This window comes from Acanthochromis polyacanthus, chromosome 7, assembly GCF_021347895.1.
Source record: "Acanthochromis polyacanthus isolate Apoly-LR-REF ecotype Palm Island chromosome 7, KAUST_Apoly_ChrSc, whole genome shotgun sequence".
NCBI lineage: Eukaryota > Metazoa > Chordata > Actinopteri > Pomacentridae > Acanthochromis > Acanthochromis polyacanthus.
Window position 1 is genome coordinate 15,004,446 of NC_067119.1, and position 20,842 is coordinate 15,025,287.

General features: G+C 41.1%; 1 protein-coding gene across 1 annotated transcript in view; it reads left to right on the forward strand.

The window, feature by feature from the left end:
* The window catches only part of fbxl17 (F-box and leucine-rich repeat protein 17), a 229,680-nt gene that overhangs the window by 189,400 nt on the left and 19,438 nt on the right, over nucleotides 1–20,842 (forward strand). Inside the window, exon 10 of the mRNA XM_051950940.1 lies at nucleotides 20,635–20,777. Within this exon, the coding sequence (XP_051806900.1) occupies nucleotides 20,635–20,777 (143 nt within the window). The remainder of the gene's footprint in view (nucleotides 1–20,634; nucleotides 20,778–20,842) is intronic.

The window sequence follows — 20,842 nt, forward strand, 5'->3', positions numbered from 1 at the left end:
GCTAGGTTAATATGCTGCCCCCTACTTACATTATGAGACAGATCTCACTAAGGACAGGCTTGCCACTGTGTCACACACATAATACCCACATGAATGTGATCACACACAGCTACCGTCAGAGTAATCCTTGCTTTTTTGACCTTGACGAGTCCGTTTGCATGTTGACTTATGCTCACTGTGAAAGCCTGTTTGCTGTAATTAGCCCTGTAGATCTTTATTATGTGTGAAAAATCCATTGTTTCTTTATTCTTTCTAGTGTTGTGTATTTCCACTGTCATCGAGGATTTTCACACTTTTTCAGTGCTTTAGTGAGAGGGTAGGAGGACGGAAACAAACACAGAAGATGAGCTTGAAGAGAGACACTTAGGTTGCACCTGAGAATAGGTTTTGAAGAAAAATGGCAGAATGACAACCTGTGATGTCGGGGAAAATAGAGGCTAAAAATCCTGGCATCAAGACAATGGTTTTCAATTTCTACAACATGGAGAGTGACAGAAATAACCCAAGTTAGCGTGACTACAGACGGTGGAATAGTGATTTCAAATAGGCTGAGGCTGGGAGGCTTTTATATGACGAGTTACAGTAGCAGCACAGCGCCAGGGCCTCATGCTTTTACGATGGAGTCACAGTTTTCAATGGGACAGTCCATTTTTCACAGGGACGAATTGCTCCTGACAGTCCAATGGCTTGGCCAACATTTCGCAAAATGTAAAAGGTCTGGCGCAAATGAGGTCTGACCTTATCAATAGCTGGGACCCATCCATCTAAAAGCAGACCTCCTGTCGCCTCATGCAACAAGGCTGCTTACCTTCTCTCCCCTCCCTTCACGGCTGCTTTCCATCTCTGAATTGCTCACTCACTGCTGTGAGGTTCGCTGCATCTAAGCACGTTTTTCTCTGGCCCTTTCTGTCTTGGACTGTGAATTGGTCCCCATCTGGTTGCTTGTTTATCCATCCGTCACTTGCAATATCTCAGAGACTACTCACTGGATTTTGATTAAAGCCGATAGAATGATGCATTTCTCCTCTTTGATCCAGCAGTTTCATAATTGAATTGATTGCTGGAAGGTAGGGTGAGCACTGTATGATTATTTTCTCACTGGGTCATGACCAGCATCTTAAGAACACCATTTTCAACTTAATAAAAATTGTGCTAATGAATGCTTCCTACTGGTGTTGTTTTAAAATTTACATGGATTGTGGAAAACATCACTGAATTTACAATTCAGAATTTATTTTTTTGTTTTTAATGAAAGAAATCTTACCCTAAAGTCTATCCATCATGACTTGGTATCAGTCCTGCCTTTTGTCCCTCATCAGCATCAGGTTTTCTTATATTCATTTCATTATCCCCTTCCTGCTTTCTCTGCTAGCTCCATTCCTTCCACAAGTCTCTTAGCTTTGAGCCTGTGTGATCGAGTTTACCATGACATCCATCATGCAGATTCAGACTGGAGTATTGCCCATATGCCAGAGTACGTGTGAGTTCACATGTACAGTAAATGTACTGTGTGTATCTTTGTAAAAGGTACTCAGCATTCTTGATGAATTATGCATGATTGTCAGGGGACTAACAACAATGGTATCTGGAAGTCTTTGCTGCTAGAAACAAATGCATTAAAGACGCAGCCCTACAGCGTGCTGCCATAAACGCAGCGAGCAGAAAGACGGTAATGAACCAGATCATTACAGACGCAATATCCTTTTAAATGAAGGGATAAAAACAGAAACGCTAGACTAAAGGGTCAAATTTAGAAGTCTCCAATCAGCCCCTGACATCTTAGTTTCTGGCATGTTATTTACTGAATAAAACATTGTATTAACAACCAAAACAACATTAAATCTTTGTATTGTGCGCTGCTGTTTGACATTAGCAACGGCGGATAAAATGTGAACTCCATGTAGCTATTAGGCTTGATAGTGATGTAATTTGCTTCAAATTACAATTTCTTTCTTTCTCTTCCACTGTTCCGTGTCACTCTTAAGTGAACCTAAATCTGAGATAAGCAGTGCATTCAAGCAGTTATTTAAAATTTTGTCTATTTCAAACATACTTTTCTTGCATGCCTGCATTTTGCCAGATTGCAATTCAGCAATCCCTTAAAGCACTCATGTTATCTTGTGTTAAGTGTTTCTGAGAGGAGAAATGGTCGGTCAGTATTGGTTATTCTGTACCTACTCCCTTTTCCAACAATGTATTGGAAATTATTATAAATCATTGTTAAAATTGCTTTGAAACATTAGCCGTCAAATGTTTTACATCAGCCTCGCCAGAGTTCAACGTAAGACCTGGCCTTCATATGTGCTGTCAGTTGAAAGGATCCTTTGTAAAATGAACTCAGTCTGTGTGTTGTAGCAAATGTTGTTGGTATGTTGTATTAGCGACTGCATGCTAAACTACGCTGAACAAAGTAGAACAGACCTGTGCTGAGCTTGGCTGGGACTTTGGGCCCTCCCCGAGGAAAGCCGACCAGCTTACACAGTCAGATCTGCACCAACTAGAGGAGACACTTTGGACAAGTTAAACAGTGATAAATCTGCATGCCAGTATGATTTAAACCAAGGTCGCTGCTTTCTGTCGACGGTGTGTCATATCACCGCCCCCGCAGGGCTCATATTGTCTGCCACGTGGCTCTTTAAGAAGCAAGGGATGATGAAAGAGTGAGAGGTAAGTGTGACAGGCTTAACTCGTGGAAGAAAAAGAACGAGCTTTGATTAATTGCGGTAGAGGTGATTGTGAAGGGAGATGCCGAGGGGTGAACAGGTTCTCCATTAGGTGTGTGTGTGTAGGTGGTATTGGCTGTTAGTTTGTGTTTGTATTTACACGTGAGCAGGTATCTGCTAGGAAAGTCGCCATTACATAAACAATATGTGGATGGAAGCTTACATGAAAAGAATAAATAACAGCAATGTTCAGACTTCAGACTTTAATACACAAATTCAAAGAAAATGTGTCTGTACTCTCCTGTCAGTCCGAAATACAACATATCTAATGCAGTCAAGCTCACTGGGCCAGGTTACTGTGGACAGCTGTGGCTCAGGAGGCTCAGGTGGCGTCCATTAATTGCAGGGTTGGCAGTTCAATCCCAGCTCCTCCTGTCCACATGCCCAAGTGTCCTTGGCAGGAGAACACCTTGCATAGCAGCTCCAGTGCCAGTTATGTGTGAGTGAGGGAGACAAACATTGTAAAGCGCCTTGCAAACTGTAAAATACAAAGGTAAAATGGAGCTACACAGGTGCAGTCCATTTACAGTTTACCTGAGCGTGTGCTTGCATTTGTAGCTTAAAACTTTACGTCAGTGCAGTTGTTCAAAATTATATGGCAGTAAAATGAAAACACACAATTAGCAAGTGTGTTAATTAGGGATTCAGTTTTAAATTGACACTTGATTCTGAATCATCTCCCCAGAAATCAAAATTGATTGCTGAATTGCCTCAAATACCCACAAGGGTGACAGAAAAAGCATGAAAAACTTGAAAACACAGTATACTGCAGAATGGTGGTTGTTGATTGCGCAACATTTCAGCATGTTGCAGAACTGCACAGCAAAGCCTCTCTCCTGTGTGTTGCAGCTGCAAGGCATGATGCTGCAAAAAGCAAGCAGACGTTGGTCTTCTAAATGTCTGCCTTGATGAATGATTCAACCTCACATGAGCAGGCTGCAGTGTACCAATTCCACCAAACCGCTAGCGTCTGTGCAACGCAACTCTGGATGGGTAGAAAACATTGTTATACAAAATAATCCACCTCCCACACCCATGCTCTGCACAGTTAATGTGGACCATTAGTGTGCATGCAGGATAATTGGCCATTATGTTCTATTGAAAAGCAGTCCTTCCAACAGTACTGACTGGTCGAGCGTACACATTACATTAGATGAGCTCTTCCTTTTTTCTCTGAGCGTCAGGACTCGCAAGAGTTAAGGTTAATTGGAGGTTTGGGATTTGTGGGGGCTCTGGTTTTTGGTTTAAACACAGTGTGGGTGGTTTGACCATGTATATTGTAGTACAAGTCAAGGTGCGCACAAAAGCTGATTTGGAAGAATGAAGTTGACTTCAATCTTAAAAGAACAGAAAGACCAAAATAAGTAGTTGGTAAAAAGCCCCTCTTTCATTTAGTGGCTCTGTTGCTGCCTACTGTTTGCCTACACACTTCTGTTTTTGTGGGCTATCCAAGTTTGTTAGTGATGTGCTGTAGTTGCCTCTTTCTTAGTTTTTTCCTGCAAACTCAAGCTTCACACATACTGCACACACGAGTGGTCTCTGAATCACCATATACCCCTGGCTTCTCCATAATAAATGAAAGGTTTGATCAGCTACCGGGATCAATACCATGCACACCCCGTCTGTACTTGATATATGACCTCCAGCCGGTCTCATGTGTTTACCATCTAGCTGTTCATTATGTCTGTGTGTCTCTTTAAGGGTAATATATGTGGAAACCCACAGATTTTGGAGTATTTTAAATACAGTTACAGTATATGTTCTGTAACTGATAATGGGTATCTGATAAGAGTTGTTTGTGCAGAAAAAAGAATAATCAATTGTGTTTTTAGAAGAGAAGGGGGAAGTGTTTTACAGCAGAAACAAATAAAATGCTCTCCTGTTTTAAAAAATAAAAAAGGTTTTGTTGTCCAACACAATAAACTGCTGTGTCCCCACCTCTGGTCTGAAGTGGCCATAAAATACAGTAATTGCCTCCTGACCTCTCTTTCCATTTTTCTCCACCCGATGCCTCCCCTGCTTTGTGAATAAGAGAATAATTGCGTCTTTTCTTACAACGTAAATGCTATGGATGAGAGTCGCGTTTATGTGTGTGTGTTATTGTGCAGATGAGGAAGAAAGAAGGGAGTAAAATAAGGAGGAAAATGAAAAGAAAACAAGCAGTGTTAGCACAATCGCAGTGTTTGTTCTCAACAAGATTGTAAACCGTGTAGATCCGAAGAGTTTTTTAAATTTGAGGAAAGTGGGTGTATCAAAGGTTGGAGTGACTCAAATCAAACAGTAGCAGACTTATAGAATTACTAGTTCATCCTCTGTCTCTGTCAAACACTCATATGCATGTACTGTAGGGTACAGGTCCTTTAGTGTAATGGATGTGAATAATCAGCACTGCCAGACTATCAAGCAACCTACACTTCCAGGTTTTACGAAAGGTGTTTGGTGTAACCTGTAAGAGGAGCAGGTAATATGACCAAGGAAATTGCACTGACCCCACAGCACTCAGCTGCCACAGTTCCACATAATTCGAGGTCATATAACTTAAAAAGGCTCTGCTTGTCACGTATTGTGAGAAACTCCAGCCTGAGTAAACCTAAAATTTCAGGGTTTATTTTCCCCTTTTACTTTGAGACACGGGTATAAAAAGAGAATTGTACTAGGGAGATGCAAGATAACGAGGCAAACTGAAATTGTAGACTTAGAAATGTCACAGTTATGTTTAGGACATCCTGGGCTTCTTGAGCAAGAAAAAAACCTATTCACTTATTTTCTTAAAACATTATTGTCTAACACTCCCAAAGACTTCATTTTTATTTAAGTTTAGTTATTTAAGTTTAATTAAATGACTTAGATTATTATTTTATTTTATTTTATTTTATTTTTTGCAATAACGTGATTGAATCCCTGACCTGATATAATTTTTTACATTTTGTCTCCTTTATTCTAAAATGGACTGTCCTGTTTGGTTTGTTCTGGGATTGTCTGACCTTCATCGACACATTTTATAGCATGTTTTGTTATTCAGTAAGCAAAAGCAAAAATGGTGGACATACTATATATATATATATATATATCATCAGAGTTCCTGTTAATAAATCTCTCTGATTAAAGCAGGATCAGTTCATCTCTCTTTATAATGCATATGTGCATTAATATTTCTTCTTTCTAACTTTGTTCCAAATGAAATTAGAAGGCATTCATCTGGTCATTTTAATGCAATGTGCCTGCAGAGACATGCAGGATGTATTATATCGTGAATAAAAGAAATTTGAGACTCCTGTTTGTCAAAAAAGACAAAAAAAGAATGCGTGGGAAAGAAGGTGGAATCTTTGAAATTTTAGAGGCTTGTTTTCTCTCTTTCTGTCTTCAAACTGTTTCCCTTTCCACAGTTTCTTCATTCTTCTCTCCCTTTCCAACTAACCGTCCTTCTTTCCAGTGGAATTTCGAGGACATGACTTGGTAGGCAGAATTAGTACAGTTTCTGAGAAGTGCGCTGCAGACAGATGTCTAAATGGCTGCCCACTGTTGGAAAGCAGGTAGAATAGCAATGAACTGTCAGGATCTAAGCAGAAAAGCTTGAGCTTTCTGTGTTTACAATGCTGACTGGATTTTCTGGCTCACAGGCAGAGAATCCGTGCGAGACACAAGCTATTGCTAATTGAACGCAAAGCCTGACCCGCTAACTTGAATGATTGTTTCACACCCCAACCATAAATCCTTCTCCTCCGCTACCGAGGTGCAAATTGAACTCGACTCTTCCCCCCTCAGCATTCGTCGCTCTCATCTATATGATTGTGGAGTGCTGCTTTGGCACTATTTTTTCTAATTAATATGGGGAAATACAGAGATAAAGTAATAGGACAACTGAGGCAATGGAAATATTATATGTCATTGCACTCTTAACAACTGCACTTTCGTTGTTGCTTGTGCTCTCAATTGCAGCCTGGACTTAACGGCTGCTTTGTTCATTAATAACACGTTAAATACAAAGTGGCTGATGTGACAATAAAAATGATAAATGGGGGTTTTAAGAGAATGCTTTCTTTTCAAGGAATACTGAATGCAATGATGTGACCACAAAGAAATTAGTAAAGAAGTAGAAACAGATCAATTTAAGGTTTGTAAAAAAAAAATATTATGTTGAAAAAATACAGAGCTGTCAGAAACTTCTCCTAACAGTAGCTTGTAAATAATACTGGTCACTGTGTATACATACTGTGTACAGATGCTGCATATAGATAACCACTGGGAATAAAATGAAGGACAGCAGGAACTTAATGCAAACTTAAAAAAAAAAAAAAAGAGAGAGCAGAAAACAAGCCAACATGACCACATACAGGTGGGGTAAAAGAAACAGCAAGCACTAGAGGGCACTCTCTATCTCCCTACCCCTTCAAACTGCTGCCACACACACACAAACACACACACTCATGCACACAGAGAACATGCTGAACATTCAAATATGAAAGTCAGAATGAGATGTTCTCACAGCTACTAGGAGACAATCAATTTGAATTGTATTAATCAGTGCTTGCACTCAGGCCCTCTCTAGTTCACTATTCAATTACAACTGTTACATCTCATCCCATTCTTGCTCTCTCTCTCTCTCTCCCCCTCTCTCTGCTCTACTCTCTCGCTCTGTCTGGGTCTATATCTCTGTCTCCTACTGTAGCCACTATCTATATTAATATTTCCCCATTGTTTTTTTTCTCCTGCAGCATAGATGATAGATTTTAACCTAATGAAAAGCACTTCTGTCGAGATTGAAAAGCTCTTTAAACACATCACAGCAAAACCCCCTCTGTCTTTTTTCCTCGTTCTCTCCTCCTTTTTCGCTCCCTCGTTCCTTTCCTCCCACCGTACCGCCCCTCTCTTTTTCTGCCTCTCCTCACCCCATTTTCCTTCTAGACATTTATACTTCATCTGCATCTTGCTACCCAGAAATGCTTTTTTTATTCCACAATCCCATCCTATATCTCCTCTCCTCCCCCCTTCTTCCTATGCTAAATGGACTGCATTACTGTAATGAGCTGGTAATTTATGGAGGAGGAGTGCAGGACTTGTATCATTCGCCCATTGAGTGTTTGGCCTCCTCTTGCTCATCCACTCCCTCTGGAAACACATGCGTGCACTCTCAGAGCCAAGTCCAAACACTCAGAGAAAAAGCTGTCATAAGTAAGTAGGAACATACTGTGCACGCACACGTAATGAACACCTTTCCTACCTCAGCCGTGCAGTCAAAGTAACACAACAGCTGTCGGTGGAGACGCTGGATTTGTTCAGCCACAGTGCTGATGTTTACCGCAGACACATGCATCCTAGTGCATACATAAATGTAAATATGAAAATCTATGAATTTAAAAAAAAGAAACTGAGCTATGAGTGGAGTAGTTAGGGCGTGAAGCAGCCGCTACAGGCAGCTGCACAGATTCAAACTGGAGTGTATCTGTGCTCTCAGCTACAATGCAATAATGTGTCTTCAAACACTCATGATACTTTTTTTGAAACCTAACCAAGCAATAATTTTGTTCACAAAATGGGTTGAAAATCCAAATATTCTTTGAAATTTGAAACCAAAGAAATCAAAAATGATGTGTGTTATGAGTTGGTTTGCAGCACAGCTTTGCAATTTGTGCTAATTGCGTTATTAGATTCCACATGTGCTACAGTATCAGAGATGGAAATGCATCTAACCATTACCCTGAAGAGGCACAAAACAAAACAAGAAAATCACCACATGTTCGTTTAAAATTGAGGCTGTTAACACAGAGGAAAACTGAAAAACCGGAAATTGGTTTGTTTGCTTTATGCCGCCATGAGCTCTGCAGGAAAGAGCAGTCTTTATAAATGCTCTTCTTTGGTTCCAGGCACAGGTTACAGTCGTCACTACACAGGATAATTGTCATTGTGGGATGGCTTTCTATTGTGGTTGTGTAACTCAATAGCTTGCAGTTGAAAGTCACATAGAGGCAACAACCTCCAAAGAAAAAGCGACCTGTTTATTCCACGGGGGGGGGAAGGAAAAAAAGTTGGATAAAAGAATGAGCAGAAGATGCAAACAGCGGGAGAGCTTTGTCGGATACTGTTGTCTGCCTTTTGTTTTTAACCTGAGAGGAAGATTAAAGGGAATGTAAAGGTTCAACTTACATGCCTGTGACATTTTAAATAATGTCTACTGTGAATTGTATACCGTACCAATGAACATGGATGGCCTCCCACGGGGATGTTAAACACCATGGCGACAGGCGCTGACCCCAGTTGTAAAGAGGTTAAAGGTCAACACGGCTACTGCGGTGGTGACAGTGACCCTGAACACGGGAACATCCTTTAGAAAGAATCAGGAGGAGAAGGAGGGCGAGGGGATGAGGGTAAAGCAAACATTAAAGGGAAGAAAACGGGGCCGAGTCAAGAGAGGGAGGGCTGACGGGATGAGACGGGCTGTGAGAAATGAACGAAGGAGGAGGAGATGAGACGATGAGCTAAGGAAGCAAAGAGGGAATCATATAGATGATGGCAAAAGAAGGGGAAATGATCGTGAATCAGTTTGTAGGATTTGGTCTCTGTGATCTCTCAGTAAAATGAGGCCCACTGTCCCACATGCTGTTAGGAAAAGCAATAAAAGGCTCATAAGCAAAAAATGGAGCTGTCTGTTTGTTTTCTACCGCAGACTTTTCCATAATATACGAAGAACAGAAAGGTATTTTTTCCTTGCATGATGATTTAATTTAAAAGTTTTCCCCAATATGATTCTTGGCTGATTATATTTATGCTGAACAATCCCGTATTTGCAGTTGTCAGTGGGTTCCTAAAGCACTGAGGCAGATTTAAAAGTCGGTAATATTCAGGCAGATGAAACATTTACGATGACACAAACTTGTCTATTTCTTTACATATAATAAGGGAAAATTTGATTTCCCAGCACACCTTTCATGCTTTCCCTTGTTACATTTGGACAAATTGTCCTTGAAAGAAGAACTTTCACACACTTCCTCAGCTGAACATTTGGTCTATTGTGTATTCCCCGCTCTGGCTCCGACTATGAAGTTACCTCCTGGAGAAAAGTGCTTTGTGTTTTTATGAGACATTCTGACTTCACTGCGGTTTGAAAACAAGGTTCTTAAACTGTCATTTTGCATTTAAGAGCACTTATCAATTTCATAGACGCCATCAAAGCAGCAGTCTCAAGCAAGACATGAGTTATTCTGTGTGTGTCTGAAATGAGCCTTGGGAAAGGTTAGCCATAAACTGAAAAAAGATGTTTGATCTATAGCCAGGTATTGATCAAAAACACTGTCTAAGCTCATGAAAATGTACACGCGTGCTTGTGTCGGTGCACTTCGCCTGAGCATGTGCGTTGTATACAGTTATGGCACTTGACGTGTGACTTGAGTTATGGCCAGGTATTGATCAGAAAACATCACGCCAGCTTTAAACTTTGCTAAAGAGCTTTTGGTGAGACTTGACTAAGTGCTGTTACAGACTCATGAGCCATTAGGAGTTTGTATAAAAGACACCAAACTCTTGTGACAAAGAAAACAATACGGTAAAACAAAGGATGTCAAAAGCTTTTTTTTTTAGATTCCAGTGCCACTTTTTTCAGTTGGAACTAGATCTTTTTGAACATTGAAGTAACACTCTAATAGTTTCCTTTCTGAACTCTGCAAACTCTGTTCTATACTCTGCAGTCAACCTGTTTCTTTATGTTCTCTTATATAAAATATCTTTAAGATCTTGAAGTGGTCCATGTCAAGATCTTAGACTTTTCTTTGTAGCATTCCCGTTTATACATCAGCATAACTGAAATGGTATTTAATGCAGATCATCTGTTTTTAGATGGAATCTGTTTAATTTTATGCTGCAAATCTCATACCAAACTCACCAGATTTCTTTTTTTGTGTGTGTGTCTTCCTTCTTTTTCCCAAAGTTGGTTTTCCAACATGTTCAGTCAAACTGGAAGCATTGAAACTAGCTCCACTGTATGTTTTAAATTTAGAAACAATCATAAAATTGGCAAGATAGTAGAAGCATTATAATTTTGCATTTTATTTAAGTAAAGACCACTTTCTGTTGATTATGTGCTTTCTTGCTTTGTACTAATCATGCCAGAAAGAATCAAATGACGAAGATGAATTCAGCAAACTGAGGAAACTTACCTTTTTGAGTGCTTTACTTTAGACTCAGGGTGGATTTAAATTTGGATGTGGTCGATTTGAGTTAAGATTACCCTTAAAGTTTTTATACTGAGAGTTAGAAGTTGACATAAAAACTATAGTTCAGTTTACTGAAGTGCAACGACTACAGGACTTACTCTGCATGGCTTGTTTGACTTTTTCATCCCATTTTACCAGTCTGTGTGCTGGTCACGTTCCAGATTCCCGCCTGCAATATCAAGGCAAGATTTTCTTTTCTTAGGGAGGGAATGGACATAGCTCAAGCCTGTCCTTGGGTGGGTCTGCCTCCCATTAATGGTCTACTAACCTAATTGTTGTGCAACTAATTGGTATTGGGTCATTTGTTTTTGGGCTGTTTTGGGGGCTAAGTAATTCACACACAGGCAAAAAAACACACACAGACACACACTGTCTTGCAGTTGAAACAATTTAGAAGGTTTTGTCGGGGGTATGGTAAGAGGAAGTGTGTGTCTGGTTAATGATTCCCGCTGGGTTAAAACGGACAGAGTGGCCTGTTAAAGGCTTCAGATAAGGCTTAGAAACAGACTCGGTGGCACTTGGAAGGCTGACTATGCATATTAGACAGAGTCAAAGGGGTATTTTAAGGAGGAAAGGGGGGAAAAAAGTGTAGGCATGGCAAATGACTAAAATAACAAGGAAAAACTGCCCAGTGCGACTGTCACCATCCTCCTTTCATTCTTGGCTTCCGGTAATATCCACTGCAAAGTGGTGCTGCTAATTACCTATTTATGCAAGTGAACAGATTGGTATTTTGGTTTTTGATGATGGCTAAATTAATTCCAAATGACAGGAAAAGATACAAACAGAGATTTTTATATATTCTTAAGCCATGTCTCTTTAGTCGGGATCTCAATAACAAGCTCATTTGCCTTCCGGACAGGTTTAAATGGTGCTAAGACTGGACAGAAAATTCTTCGGTGTGTTAACCTGTACTCTGTCTAAGCAGTGTGTAAGAGAAGCCAGTTTTCTTCTGGATCTTAATAAGCGTGACGTAAGAGGGGCCCATTTCTAGGCTCTGGATCCAATAGTAGCGTGTAATTACCTTTAAGACCTGCTCCCTATGCTAAAGGATTAGCCATAATCCATAACCAAAGCCATAACTATTGCTACGCTACATTAATTCCAGTTCGATGCATGCAACATGCAGTTCAGTGAGTAGGATGCCAGCCTCTCTTCATCTTTGTCCCCTTCCCTGCTCTTTGCTTCCTCTCCTCTTCTCTCTCGTTTCAAATCGAAGTTGTTAAGCTTTATGCCCCTCCATCTGTGATGTCAGAAGTGGAGAGCAGTTTTCCTGCTGTACACAATACAAAATTGAGAGAGAGTAAGTGAGAGTGGTGAGAAAGAGAGAGAGAAGGTAATATCCTCGAAGGAAAGGTGCACAGGAGCAGAGGTGCTGTAGGTTTGAAATAGAGCTTAATATCCTGCTTTTACTGCTGATGACAATGGGATCTTCGCTGTGTGTGTGTGTGTGTGTGTGTGTGTGTGTGTGTGTGTGTGTGTGTGTGTGTGTGTGTGTGTGTGTGTGTGTGTGTGTGTGTGTGTGTGTGTGTGTGTGTGTGTGTGTGTGTGTGTGTGTGTGTGTGTGTGTTTTAGAGCCTATTTTCTCTTTCTTGATGTTGTCTTTGGAGAAGAACGATGAACAAATAAAACCTCCAAACAATTTATACTCATAAACATGCACACAAACATTACCATAGGCCTGTGAGTTTGTTAATATTAGCATTTAATGGACCCTTTTATAGGAATTTCTCTGTATTTATACCGAATCATGCAGGCAGTCTGCTTAATTAAAATTAATATTTTGATTCTGACCACAGTGCAATTGCATTCTTACATGACCACAATTCTGCTGCATTTTCATTATTTTGCTCAATCAGAGCACTTCCCAATTTCTCCCTAAATTACTTAGTGAATGACAAGACAGTGTTGCACCACATCACAAACTAAATATGCACAAAAACGACGAATGTGTGAAAGAGGCAATGGTGGAAGTACAACCTTGAAAAACAAAATGAATGTGAATCTCAAAAAACAAACCCTGCTGTTGACAGTGAAGTAAAATTATCCAATCACACTTGTGACTAAAACGCTGTGCCTGTATTGGAAAAAGGGTCGCTTTTTGTTGTGTGAAACAATTTTGAATTCAAAGGCAATAATGACGCTAGATGGAAATAAAAACATAATTTTATGCAACCACTTGAAACATCACAACAAAATACAAGCTATACTGAAGGTATCACGGACAAGTAGCTGGACAAGCACTCACAGATGACTCTTTTTAATCCTTTATCTATATCTGGCTTTTTCAGGGATGTGCTGTTTATCCTAAAGTTTACAATCCTTCACAACTGGATGCTGTAGTACAGCCAGAGTCTGATCTTTTGACCTCTAAGCAGCTTCACCAGAAAAGCTGGCCTTGCTCAAGAGTATGTACTAAATAGTGTTATTACAGAAAAAGGAGCTCTCTTATATTCTGCACTGACATTTATTTCATTCATGAACCTGCTCCTCTAAGCCTGATTACATCACTGCCATCCCCCCTTTTCAAGAGGCAATCATATGTTGGACTAAGAAGTCACTTTCTTGGCGCTTCAGTGGAAATCAACTGGACTTTTCTTTTAGGTTCTTGAAGATGTTTTTACTTATCATCTGAGACACTTCTGTAGTTTTAGCTGACTGATGTGGAGTCCCAGATAATGGATAGTGATAGAAGTGTGGATTTTTGTGAAATTATCAGGTCAGGGATGCCTCAATATGTGATCATGGTGGTTAAAATCTCTGCTGAGGTGTCTCAAAACTGCATTATAAGTTTCTGATAATTTGGGCTCCTTCTCTGTTTAATGATGGTTGCTCTGGTGGAGTTCCGTCCATGCATGTCTTTGGGATGTGAAGTGAAATGTCTTCAAGAACCAAAAAGAGAAGTTCAGTTGTCTTATGCTGAAGATTTTAGCAACTCAGCTCTCGAAGTAGCTTCATATTTTGCATACAGGTATGAAAGCGGAATCAGTCTTGTCACATAACTCTGGCAAGAAAGATAAAAAACTGAAGAACTGAAGAAGCCTCTTGGATGAGAGGCCTTCAACAATCTAAATGAGAAGTCCATTTGATTTCTGCTGAAGCTCCAAGGATTATGACCTGGATGACTGAGAATCCACACAGACAAGAAGTCAGTTGTTTTTCCAGAATTCAGCATAGTATGTTCAGCCTGCTTGAATCCCGCTGAGTGATGCCAACCTGCTAAGTGTCTCATTGTCCTGTGTGTCTGTGTGAGAATTGGCAACGAGTGCTTATTCTCAGTGGTGAAGGAAGGCCTGTTGTAGGTCACCTCTGTGATAGCTCCATCTCTCCTTATCACCCCTTCACTCTGTCTATCTGTCCTCGCCCATCACTCTTCCTCTCTATCTCTCCCTCTCTCTCTTTCTGTCACTCACCTTTCCAATCTTCCCCTCCACTTCAAACTTCACATTCCCTCCACAAGGTTATCGTACATCAGCTACTTAAGCAATGTGTGTGTGTGTGTGTGTGTGTGTGTGTGTGTGGGTGTATTATTTTCAGATGCTAGACCACCATAAAACATCAAAGTCACTTTTTTTCGTGGCACTGTCTCTACCTCACCACTTAAATGTTTCGGGGTCTGCTGATTGCCTCCGTTTCTGTCTCTCACACACACATAACCCAAAAAGCACATAAAACCATATGAGCACACGCTGCTTCCAAACAGTATGTGTCAGCTGGCTTGCATCAGATCAGAGGCTGATTGGGAAAATGCCCAAACTGCCCTCAGCACACTGCCATCTCCCTGCCCTCTGGCTAATTAATTTCCCAGATCGAGCATGTCCCACCATAAAGTGCTCTCCCTCCTTGTGTCGCGCTCAATCTGTTCCTCCTCTCTCCGGTGTCTCTCCATCAAGCCTGGCTGATTTCAGTTCCCCGTGGCCTTCGAGTGCGTTTGCCCAAAATGTCAGGGCAAAGAGCAGCACCTCGTCAAATCTCTGCTTCTCTCATTCCCTCTTTCTCTTTCTTTCTCTTTATATCTGCATATTTTTCATCTGACTTGGAAGAGACACTTCAGGTTCGAGTTCATGTTCAAGTCAAATCCCCAGCAGGCTTTTTTCTTTCTTCCGTCCAAATCGGGAGATGGGCATTTCCCACAAGTTCTCACAGTTTCAAATTTGTTCATTCTCAGTTCACAAAGCAACAGTCCCTCTCTTGTTTCCCACCTCCCGTGCGTGTGTGCTTTCCTGGGTATGTTGTTTACTGAATTAGTTGTGGCACTCTGTGTGACCCCGGTCAGTTCGACTGGGTACTTTGAAGATGAGCACAGTGTGTTAATCAATCAGACAGTGAGGCCTATGCTTGGCCAGGTCAGACGAGCATCAAAGGAGTTAAGTGACGTCCACATGGTGCTTATTGAGGTCACCTTACACTGCTTTTACACTCTGTTTGACATATATGCTCTCATGTATGTCTGCCTGCATGTAAACACACTCCTGTGAAAACATATTCCCTTTTCTGCGGTGCACAAATCAACGTCATGTTAAGCACATGTAGGAAAACACATGCTCCTGTACACATGTAGAGAATTCAAGTGCTTGTTGTTCATTCATGTAGTAAAAAAAATGGATAGAAATTATGACATGTAAGCTAATAATCCTCAATTATGCACTTTTTATGGGTTAAAATAAGTTGAGAAACATTTTATGGACAAGATCATCAAGCAAGAATGTCTATTTCAGGCTAATCCACCAATTTGAGTGTTTGATGCATCAAGGGACTATTTCACAGTCATGGCAGAAATATCTGAATGTCTAAAAGGTGCCATGAAAGTAGCCCTGCAAAATAATTAGAGTATTGTGGGCGACCTGATAGCCGAGTGCTCAGGGGCATACCACATGTTAGCAGCCTGCTACTCCTCCACTCTCTCTCCCCGTATTTCCTGTCTCACTGCACTGTTGATTCCAATAAAGGTATAAAAGAACTCGACAATAATCTTTAAATTATCTGAAAATTTGACCAGCTGGCCCTCATTCATGCAGAAGCGTTAAAGGGGTCGTACTGTATAAATGGTTCACTACAGCTATATGTTCTTGCACTACCATTGGCTTTTATATAACCTTAAGTTTTAGTCTTGTAGCAAAATACAGAAGAATTGAAGCTATCTTCACCTCTTTCTATCAAAAAATGTATATCAGTATTGGCTAGTGAAAGGAAGATTGTGGTACGTGTTTAAAAATTAGCGTTTTGCACCTCTTCCCAGTCACACAACTTGAACGGATGAGAAGTGAAAAGAGGTTTTCTTTTGGTTCTGGGCATACAGCAGCACAGTGTAAAGGGCAAGGCTGAGGCCAAGTTTTTAAATGCACACAAAGCCCCAAGTGATTGTCCTCAACATTAGACATGACAGTTGTGCTCTCTGGAATACATCAGCCATAATAAGCCCTTTGCTGTTGTCCCTACTGCCATATACACACAGTGCACACATGCACACACTGCATCACAGTAAATCTTTACCATATACCATCACATCCTTCATACACGTTCTGTCTTCATCAGTGGCAAAAATATGGCGTATAGGGTTACTGCAGACAGTCATGGGGATGGCTTCAGAGCAATAAGATAGCAGTAATGGCACACCATCATTTAGGAGAATGTAATAAGTGAATATCTAATAAGCCTGTAAAAGATGCTTAACCCCTGAAGCTCTGGGGTCAGGTGCGGAGATAGGAGAATAAGCTGATTACGGAGGGTTTCTTCTCACGTTGCGGTCATCGCAGGATTGACCAATTCCTGACCCCGCTGGTAGGAGTGCGGTTACCTTAGCGTAGAACTGCTCCTATGTTTGGATAAATCTGCTGTTCATGGGGTTTGATATCAGCTTGTGCCTGATACGAGAAAGTAATAGGTTATGAATCTATGTCTGGAGATAATGTAGGAGTTAATGGAACACTAAAGATTTATGGTTTTGCTCTGTTGATCACCTTTGGTCGACATTTGTCACTTTGGTTCCGAGGAATAATATTGGGGAAGGTCTTAGCAAATTGAAGCTGTGGTTTTTGCACAGGGATACCACTCCTAAAGGTACTAAATGGGCCAAGGCACTCTTTATATTGACCTGTTGATTGATTTGTTTTTTTGCTGATTGATTGACAAGAAGATATGTTGGTCCAAATCCTAGGAGAACTTTAAACAGACCCAAGCAGTTTGTTTTAAATGCGATTTCCACCTGCTTCTTGTATGTTGGTGTAGCGTGATCCCCCAGTGACAGACTTGGTAAAAGACAGGTTAAATGTGGCATGGTCAGAATGAGTGATATCCAGGATTTAAGGTCAGTCTCTCTCCTTCGTTTCACACTAAAGGGGGAGTGTATACACACACATACACACATGGAGGGAGAACCAGATCCTAAAGCCATTTTCAGGCAGGGCAGCAGAGTGTGTCCTCATTACCGTCTGTGACTGTGTAGTCACCACTCAGTCACAGCTCCTGCTGCCAGAATGGGATTTTCCCCTCTTTTCTCCTCTGACTCTTCCACCTCTTTTTCACCTTAACTTCTCTTGCATATCGCTTCATCTATTTCTCAGACAGAAAATCATTATCAGTCAGGAAAGACAATTTCCTGCTCCTATGGTCCCTTATACACTGCCAGTCAAAAGTTTTTGAAAACCCTATATTTAACTTATTTTTTATTGAATTGAAACCAGTTGAATTGTCAGTTAACAAAAAAGTACCATAAAGAATGAAAAAAAAGGTGTTTGTTTCTTTAAACTGTTCCAAAAATGCCAAGTGTGTTGTAATTTTTTAGTTGCCATGTATATGGTTAAGTGCCTCTATGTTAAAAACTGGGTGAAGTTGTGTACTAAACATAGACAGTCAGTCTTTTTATTACAGATTCACTATTTCATAATTATCATAAATCTATATTTTGACCTAAATATAATAAATGATGTTTTGCCAACACATAGAAACATCACTTTGACTGTTTCTGTATGTCATTTTTTTCCTGTGCTTTTCCACTATCTTCGAAAACAAACAGCATAAGCTCCATCTCAACCGTGTCTCTCTGACAAGGTCAACAAAACCATTCCATTGTGGTGAAAAGGTTTCATTGAGGGCTCTTAGCCTTTGCAAAAGTAGCCAATGATTTCCATTTGCAACCAGGAGTAGCTGAAATTTACAATCTCCTGATAGAGGATCAAAGGCAGAGTAGGAGAAGCAGAGCACACAGGGATATTAGACTGTAATGGCAACCAGATGAACTTGTTGATAGAGTACTAAACAAGTCTAAATAGCCTAACACTTGGCTTGCTCTGACAAAGGCATTATCTGACTCTCCAGTTTGCCATCTTCAGAGCCTAACAAAATGATGTTTAGTGTTATTTGCGCTCCTCTTTCTCCTCGCGGCTATCTCAAACTGCCATATGTTTTCTTTGTAAAGCCTGGAGCCCGTCGACATTTACATTGTAATTCAGGTTAGGCAGGTGGTGTACGCGTAGGTGAGTGCAACACAGTAATCAGGAAATGCATGGACAATGTATTCACTTGCACCTCTTATACATTCATGATGGTAGGCACCTGTCTGCTTCTATCTTCCCACTTTGTCAGGCTGAGGGAAGTAAAGTTGAAGGGGAAGAAGCAGAGACGTGGGGTTGGCAGAGGAGAAGTAGAGCGAGTTCTGTTTGATTTGTTGAACTATGAAGCTCTCCTCTTTTATTTGATCTTCCTTTTCCTCACTAACCTCCTTCAGTCTTTCTGCAAGGGGCTTTTTAACAGCAACAATACGTGTTGTACGAAAGGTCTGAAAGGTAATCAAATTTGAGATCATGTGATTGAACATGACAGGGAGGGGGAGGGAGGCAGGATGGGAAGCATTTCACTCTCTTGACATCTTTTCAACTTTGCACATCAGAGATACACACAAAGACACAAATGTCTCAATTTTTAGCATACTTTACCAGGTCAGCATTAGAAAACGTCATGGCTACTTCATGTTCCTTTCACCCATCTGGCCCGCTGAAGCCTCCTCTCCATGGGGCTTTTTCTTTCTTTTTTTTTTCTTTTTTACATAAAACATAGTGTAGCTTCAAAGCTGCGTTACTGCCTGTTTAGCCATAATGTGCCATTATGCATGGCATCCAAGAGCATGCTGAAGCACAAAAGGAACCACATGTGGTGCACACCAAGTGCCCAAAGCTATATATTACATATGTTACATACTGTACACGAGTTTGTGTGTGTGTGCGTGGAGAAGTGTCTACATTTACACAGCTCCAGCAGAAGGAAAGAGGCTTAAATACATGGAAAAAAAGCGTAAGATTATTCATTTCCCCTCTCCTGTGGAAAGAAGCTTCTGCACCACAAACACACACTCATATATATGCATGCACTCACACACATACACACAGCCTTGGACAGCAAGTCATACCCAATGTGCAGTAACATAAATGATGTGCTGACTGCTTGTTATTTAATACTGTAATATGTGGAGGCACTTTGAAGAGTGCTGGTCATAAAAGATACAAAGCCAAGAGGAAGAGATTCAACGTGAAAACGAGTTTGCACGGATTAATTTCCCCCCCCCCTTGTTGAAGTGGAGATGTCCAAAGCTTGTTTTAAAAAGGAAAAAAACTGAAGTTTGAAGTGAATTGGATTTCCGCGAATGAGAAAACAACTTCAGGGCTAAGTAACTATTTGAAGGTGCTGTCAAAGGCTTTCTCTGTCTTTGCCCTCCTCCTTTCATCTTTCTCTCATCCCTCAGTCCTCCTCCTACCTTCCCACTCTCATTAGTGATGGTTGTGTGAGAGGAGAACAAAGCCCAGGCCTGCCAATCGATCACTGAGCAGTGCCATCAATTGACTGGTGGAGCACAGGTCTCCTCCATCTACCCAACGATTGACGGGCCAAAGATTGATGAGGAAGATTGCTGTGTCTGTCTGCGTTTGTGTGTTAATGCAACAGAGAATGCCTTCATTTGAACTAGATTACAGAAGATTTAATCTCGTTGTGTTTGTCAGCTACACATTTCAATTTGTCGATATATTAAGACAGCATCAAAGGAACCCCGGTTGCGAGCTATACTGTGAGAGTGTGTGTGTGTTTCTGTGAGTGAAGTTATGTATGCGCACATGCTCTGCGGTTTTAACAAAGCCCCCCCAGACACTGACAGATATTTGTTTTTGGTGGATACTCTTTACCCTGGCACTTTGTTTCTGCCCTGGCAGCAGTAAACATACACACACGTGCATACACACACACACACACACACACACACACACACACACACACACACACACACACACACACACACACACACACACACACACACACACACACACACCCACAAGCAAAATTAAATCATACACTGGCATAGAGTCACACTTTACCCTGGCACGATGTCATTGCCTTTCAGTACTGTGACTCATGCCAGCGTTCTAATGGATGACTCCTGCAGCAGTCTGACCAAGCATGGGCGTATGTGAGATTTGCCTGCCTGCATGCATGTGTGTGCGTATATTTTCAAGGTGTTGTGTAAACATTGGAATTATGTGTCACAGCTGGCCAGATGATTTGCCCCGGTTTCAACTGAAATTTCTGCTCGTCTCTGTGGGAGGACAACGCTGTCACATTTGCATGAGAAAGGTTGTCAGACTAACACATTTTCTTGTGTCTCTCTCCCTCCTTCCCCACCTCCCTCCTGTCTCCCCTTTTCTGTCTCTTGTCCACAGCTCTGATTGCCATAGGCCAGTACAGCAGCACTATAGAGACTGTGGATGCCGGCTGGTGTAAAGACATCACAGACCAGGGAGCCACACAGATTGCTCAGAGCAGCAAGTCGCTCCGCTACCTGGGCCTCATGAGATGTGACAAGGTAACAAGGCTCAGCCCATAATGTCTGCTTTTGTCTGATTTCCTGTCAGTAGGTACTCCTCTGTA